At 43.0% G+C, this 7,356-nt stretch overlaps 1 protein-coding gene across 1 annotated transcript; it reads left to right on the forward strand.

Annotated features, from left to right (window-relative positions):
* Positions 1-6,166: 6,166 nt before the first annotated feature.
* Positions 6,167-7,152, forward strand: OOEP (oocyte expressed protein; the record flags this gene model as incomplete). The annotated part of the gene is made up of 3 exons (XM_079781618.1): positions 6,167-6,353; positions 6,551-6,730; positions 7,064-7,152. The coding sequence occupies 3 exons, from the start codon at positions 6,167-6,169 to the stop codon at positions 7,150-7,152; spliced, it is 456 nt and encodes a 151-aa protein (XP_079637744.1).
* Positions 7,153-7,356: the final 204 nt, after the last annotated feature.

Genomic DNA, 7,356 nt, shown 5'->3' on the forward strand with positions numbered 1-7,356 from the left:
AGTACACTATGAGGCCAGATATCCCAGAGCTCACAGGACAGACCAAATCACACAGTTATTGAATCAATTTACAACATTCAGTGAGAAGCAAGTGAAAAGAGAGATGGAATAAGTTAACACGCATGTTAGGCTGCAGGCAGGATCAAAAGACAACACTACATGAATCCTGTGTTATGCAACGTTCACTTCTTTTCTCTGCTGCATCAGCCTTTGGAGTTTGAGGGAGGGCAGAAGGAAACACGTGCTGTTCAAGTGGAGATACCCAGAAGCATGTATACCTGGCCACAGCTGTAACTTGCTAACATGCTGAGCAGCTGTGAATTTTATCTTATGTCTCTGGGCAGAGGAAACATCAGAACAAGATGGGTGTTACCAAAGGTTTAAGGCATGAACATTTTGTGCCCCGTGAATGTTGGGTATTATTTGTTTTTCCTCAGCAAAACTGAGTCTTCTTATGTAATACAACAAACATACTTTATATTCCATAAGAGCAAATAATTCTCTCCTGGTCCCCAATCTAGGCAGAAGTAAACTTTGCTACTTTCAGTCAAGCCAAGCCATGGTCCCAGTTCGTTAGAAGATGTTAATTCAGCAGAGAACTTTGTTGAGGCTCAGAGGAGGAAACCGGTGATAAATCAGGGGCTTACATCAAGAGAAGGGATAGAAAAAGGAAAATGAAATAACAGGTCACTAGTGAGTTCAATGCTAAAGTGAAACAAACAAACAAAAAGACTAAAGTGAAAGACTAGGAAATTCTTTTCTAGAAAAAAAAATGTAGTGAGAGAAAAAAGAATGTAATGGGAAAAGTGACTTAAAGAGGTCAAACTGAGCGAAAAGCAACAAGAAAATGGCTAAGTTACAGGTTAATACTCTGGAAGGGGAATAAAGTGACATGACCAATGCAAGTAAAAGTTTTATTTTGTAAGCATGAATTAAAAGCAAGTGACATGAGCCCAGCAGGTGTGGGTCGACCCATGAATCAGAAGGTCACAGTTCGATTCCGGGACAGGGCACATGCTTGGGTTTCGTGCTCAATCTCTAGCAGAGGGCTTGCTGGAGGCAGCAATCAATGATTCTCATCACTGATGTTTCTATCCCTCTCTCCCTCTCTCTGATCTCAATTAAAAAAAACACACAAACATATTTTTTTTTTAAAAAAAAGCAAGTGACATGAAATTCCAAGCACAAATATTATATCAAAGGTTTCCTGGAAATCTAAGTTAATTAACCAAAAATAATCTATGAGGACCCCGCCCCCCTTACACAGAATGTAAAGACTGTTAAATGAAATGGCTCAAATTGAAGGATGAAAGCAAAATCCTATCATATCTCCTTTGATGTTCTCAAAATCCAAAATGGCTTCCCTCATCCTTCACCTGGAAGGATGAGAGAAGGGGCTAGGATGCAGGCGAATGGCCCACTAGGAGCCAATTTCCTCATCTGAAAAGGCAGTGAAGGTTGTTTGAAAGAGTCCATTCAGCTACACCACTGTTTTCTTTCTTTCTTTTAAAATATATTTTATTGATTTTTTTACAGAGAGGAAAGGAGAGAGATAGAGAGTTAGAAACATCGATCAGCTGCCTCCTGCACACCCCCTACTGGGGATGTGCCCGCAACCAAGGTACATGCCCTTGACCGGAATAGAACCTGGGACCTTTCAGTCCGCAGGCTGACGCTCTATCCACTGAGCCAAACCGGTTTGGGCTAAACCACTGTTTTCTCTTCCCAGGTCTGAAGGACCCTGGAAACGCCCCTCTTCCAGCCAAATAAGAAAACACCTGAGTCCTATTAAATGCATGGTTAGGAAAAGAAGTAATTTCAAGGTGGGGAGCTTTTATACTCATTCCTATTTCTTAGAGAGGGGCTATTATAAAGATTGAGGCCTATGTACAAAAGAGAGAGAATATAGTTAAAGGAAATGCTCTAGCAGATAATTTTGTCAAAAAAGCAACTTTAAGGTTATAATCCTATTGCAGCCTTCAAAAGATTAATATATGGAGGGATTCAAAGAAGACATTATAAAATATCAACATTTAGTCCCTGATTTTGAAAAGGAGGAATGGAAAAAAATTGGTTGTACCCTTTACTCAGTCTTTGGCACTCTCAGTATGGCCACTAGGTGGCTCCAGATGATTTTAAGTAGATATTAGCTAAATGTGTCCATAAAACCATCCATCATGAAACAGACAAATTTGTTATTATCTTAAGTCAGCATTGATGGGGAAACTTTATAAAGACAGCTGAGGTTATTTTCAGATTATGTATCACCTGTCAACAACATAATCCTTAAAAAATTGCAAAGGTGGTCCAGAACGGAAATATCATTGCTGTTATGTACACATAAACAACTTTTGAGTCCCAATAGAAATCGGGACTCAAAAGAACTGTTGGCCCAGAAAGAAACTCACTATAGACTGATTCATTTGTCTCTCATCATAACCATTATTGCTTGTCTCATTTTCGGTTCCTATAAGTGTATTCCTAGTATCACATGAGCTCACTCATCTAGGGGAAATGATGAACAACATAGACTGAAGAACAAGAACAGCATTGATCAGACTGTCAGACCTCAGAGGGAAGGTAGGGGAGGGTGGGGACAAGAGAGATAGATCAACCAAAGGACTTGTGTGCTTGCATATGAGCCTAACCAGTGATCACGGACAACAGGGGGATGGGGGCATGCGTGGGTGGGGGGTTTGGGATGGGAATGGGGGGGGGGGGTTGATGACAAATATGTGATACCTTAATCAATAAAGTAATTGAAAAAAATTGCAAAGGTGGGACAAGACCTGGAACCAGAGCCTCAAGGACCTTTGACTGATTTGTTAAATATCTCCTTACAACTTTACTTTCCTCATTTTAACCGTTTTTTTTTCTATCAGTGACATACATTTTGATGTTATTATTTGGTACAAAAATTGGTATTATGTCTTCTTTATGCTTTGTAACATTTTTCATTGTATAGAGAGATTTCATCCTTAGAGTTGGAGGTTACAAGAAGTGAAGTAATGAAGAACAAAGCTTCGCAATGAGAAATTACAAAACCAATTCACTCACGTACTTTACTGTCTGAACCCAAAGCCCCTCAGACTGGTTCTTCCAGGGCTAAACAAAGAAAATGAAAGCAGCCCTAGCCGGTTTGGCTCAGTGGATAGAGCGTTGGCCTGCAGACTGAACGGTCCCGGGTTTGATTCCGGTCAAGGACACATGGTTGGGTTGTGGGCTCGATCCCCAGTAGGGGGCGTGCAGGAGGCAGCCGACCCATGATTCTCTCTCATCAATGATGTTTTTATCTCTTTCTCCCTCTTCCTTCCTCTCTGAAATCAATAAAAATATATTTAAAAACAACAACAGCAACACAAATGTATTAAAAAGAAAAGAAAAGAAAATGAAAGCACACGATCCACTGGAAGTCTTCTTGGTAGAAGAGTTTTAATAACTTGCATTCAGTCACACAGCTAGAAAATGTTGGAGCCAGAATTAAAACCATGCCCACCTCCCACTCATCAGAGCCAAATTAGGAAGCCTTGGAGATAACAGAGGGGCAAAACGGATTCATCTTGGCAGATTCTGCTAACTTCTAAAAACCTTTCTGTTTTGAAGCTGGCATGGGATCAGCAAGTAAAACTCAAGGCTTGCCAATTGTAGGAAACTTAATATGGGGTCTCTGCATAAGACCAGGACCCCAGATGACTATACTTCCAAAATGAAACTAGATCAGAATTAAATGTTGCCATCCAGATGGAAATGTCAAAGAACGTAGTCTTGACTTTGCCTTTCTCAATTACATCTTGACCTAATAATTAATTACTACAAACCAGCCTTGTGACTAACTCATTCTACATGCAAGAGTCTGAAATTTTCCAAAAGATAATGTGAAGTGGCCTCAGGTAGAATGCATCTTTGAGAGAATGGCTCAAGCAAAAAGTTATCATTTTATAAAAAGATGACATTATCTCCCTACCTAATGCCAATTTTAAAAAATATATTTTATTGATTTTTTTACAGAGAGGAAGGGAGAGAGATAGAGAGTTAGAAACATCAATGAGAGAGAAATATCAATCAGCTGCCTCCTGCACACCCCCTACTGGGGATGTGCCTGCAACCAAGGTACATGCCCTTGACCGGAATCGAACCCGGGACCCCTCAGTCTGCAGGCTGACGCTCTATCCACTGAGCCAAACCGGTTTCGGCCCTAATGCCAATTTAAAAAAAAATTAACCCCAGGTGGTACAAGGATTTAAATGTTAAGATAGAAACTTCAGCATTCTTAGTAGAAAGTATAGTGAATATTTTTAGACCTCCAGGCAGGAAAGGATTTCTTTCTTTTTAAAAAAATATATTTTATTGATTTTTTTTACAGAGAGGAAGAGTTAGAAACATCGATGAGAGAGAAACATTGATCAGCTGCCTCCTGCACACCCTCTACTGGGGATGTGCCCGCAACCAAGGTGCATGCCCTTGACCGGAATCGAACCTGGGACCCTTGAGTCTGCAGGCTGACGCTCTATCCACTGAGCCAAACCGGTTAGAGCAGGAAAGGACTTCTTAAGCAAGACACTTACTATAAAGATTGATGAATTTGACTGCATTAAAATTAAAAATTTTATTCATCAAAAGACAACTTAAAGAAACTGAGAAGACAATTTAAACTAGAAGATATTGAGAATACACACAACTCACAAAGGATTAGTAAGAGATTGAAGGATACATTAAAGAAAATACTTTCACATATTTATATCCTCAATACTTGTTTTTTACAATGTGCATTCATTATTATGTGATTTTTATTTATTTATTTGTATTATTTTTCTAAATCTTCACAGGAGAATACTTTTTCCATTGATCTTTAGAGAGAGAGAGAGAGAGAGAGAGACATCAATTGGCTGCTCCTGCATGCCCCTTACTAGGGATTGAGCCTGACACCCTGGCATGTGCACTGACCTGGAATCCAACCAGTGATCTACCTCTTGGTACACGGGACAACACTCAGCCAACTGCGCCACACTGGCCAGGGCTATGATGTTGATTTTTAAAATTAAATTGAAGAAGTAATAACATCCACTAAAGTTAGATTCAACACCTTCTCTTATACAAATTATCTATCGTTAACTGTTGAAGCCTAGATGATGTGGATGAGGGAATTTAGTATACTATCTCCCTTATATAAATGATTAAAAATGTCCATTAAAATGATTTAAAAAACAACAACCCATAGCTAGTTGTAAGAACAAAACAGTTTGTACAGCAGCTGCTATCTATTCTAAAACAACGACCAAATAATATTTCTAGAGATGCATTAGAAAAAGTATACAAACATCTATGGAATGATATAGACCAGCTTCCAGGGAATGACATCCTGCTGAGAGAGAAAGGAAAGATATTTGAGTGATTTCTATTTTAAAGAGGAGAGAAGTGAGGCAATGTGGGAAAATGTTGACATATTGTAGGGGTGTTGTTCATGGGTGTTTGTTACATAACTTTTTGAATGTGTGAAATCTTTTATAATTTAAAGTTTTACCTAAAATTCAAAACATTGGTAAGAAATGTACATCCGTATTAGCTGTTTTAGGATTTTGGAAATAAATGGGATTTGTCTATACTTGCTACGTATTCTATAAGGAACAGCTTTGACTTTTATATTTTAAAACGCGAAACACTTGCTTGAATGATTTAGAAGTAGTAACTAACCAATCAGAAGATAACAGGAAGCAGAAGAAAGGTGTAGATTCCACGCGCCTGCGCTCAGCCTGACTTACCTGCCAACCTCTGGAAGGTGGCACAGAAACCTTCATCTGGGCACTGAAAGTGATTTCCAGTCAACATAGTCTCCAATGCAAACCACACTGTTGGTCAGCTCTGTGCAGGGCAGGCGTCTTGGAGGCCAGGTGATCCCTTACTTGTGCAGATGACCTCTGAGACCCAGCTGGAGCCAAATAAAGACTAATTCCAGGGCCCAAAGTTAGTCCAGGTGATTGACGCAGAGCAGGAAGCGCCCAGTGGAGCCTGCAGGCCCTGGGGCCCAGTGTCAATTGGGCTGGGGGTGGGGGGGTAATGCCCGAAGGGGCGGGGCTGCACGGAGACCCTAAAAGGGGGCTCGGGTACCGCATGTGATTGGAGTTCTGTGAGAGCCACTCGACCTCGCTCTGGAGCTGCAGGTCCCAGCATGGTCGACCAGCCAGGTGCTGCGGTCCAGGAGGAGCCGTGGATGTCCGCCCAGGCCCTGGACAAGCTGCTGAAGATGCCGCTCCCACTACCACGGATTCGCACCCGGCCCTGGTGGTTCCCTGCGCTGGAGCTGAGAGACCCCTTGGTGTTTTACCTGGAGGCTTGTCTGGCCGACCACATCTTCGGTGAGCGAGCCGGGGTGTGCAGGTGGCCTCGTCCCCTCCAGCCTGGGAGAGGCCGGGCCGGCCACCTCCCTACAGTCGTCCCCAAATTCGAGGGCCACCTCTGACGCCAGGATGCCGCCGCCCCCGGCGTTCCCTTCAAGTCTGCCTCCTCTTGACCTTCGACCATGCCACCCCTCAGTCTCTCTCTTCCTGTTTAGGCCCAAACGGATTCATGATTCCGGAAATAGAGTGGATGAACCAGGTCCTGCTGACGGTGGAAACAGTGAGCTCCGGGAGCTTAATCGAAATCACTGTGTTCGGGCAGCCCCGAGTACAGAACAGGGTGAAAAGCGTGCTCCTGAGCCTGGCAGCGAGGTACCGGGAAAACCGTGCCCGAGGTGAGGCTCTGAGACCTGCCTGTGGAGGGAGCCCAGGTGAACCACCTGGCCGCACCTGGCTTCCTTCCCGCCTCTCTTACCTTCCCAACTCCAGCAGGCTGCAGGCAGCCCCGGGGCATCCCTTTGTGCGGAGTCCCAGGAGGACCTTGGGGTAGTAAGCTGAGATCTGACACATTCAGGCCCATCACTGCCCACGTCGGCCTCAGTTTGATTATACAAGTACTTCCAGACCCAGGTTCAGAACCTCCACCCAGAGAAATGGTGTTGCCAGCACCCCTCCCCCTCCTCCCCTTCCCCCTGCCCGCAATGACGGGAGCATTTTTGTTTATCCAGATGAGAAGATGAAACAACTTGAGAAGTTCTTGAAGGCCCATGGGTCACCTCCTCCGACTCCCCAGTCTCCCCAGTCTCCTGATGCCTGATATTGGCAGGAGCATTATGAGAACCGACCTGCTCCTACTCCTGAAGTTCAAAAGAAGCACGTGTCCTTACATCTCAGCTTCTTTCTTCCTTTTACTGGATGGATGGTGGTTTGCTTATTCTGATGCAGATGTGAGCGCTGTTGTAATAAAATGAATTTCCTTTTTGTCCACTGGCATAACAATCTTTGCTCATTTAAAATTAAG

The sequence above is a fragment of the Cnephaeus nilssonii genome, assembly GCF_951640355.1.
Source record: "Cnephaeus nilssonii genome assembly, chromosome: 9".
In the NCBI taxonomy this organism is placed as follows: domain Eukaryota; kingdom Metazoa; phylum Chordata; class Mammalia; order Chiroptera; family Vespertilionidae; genus Cnephaeus; species Cnephaeus nilssonii.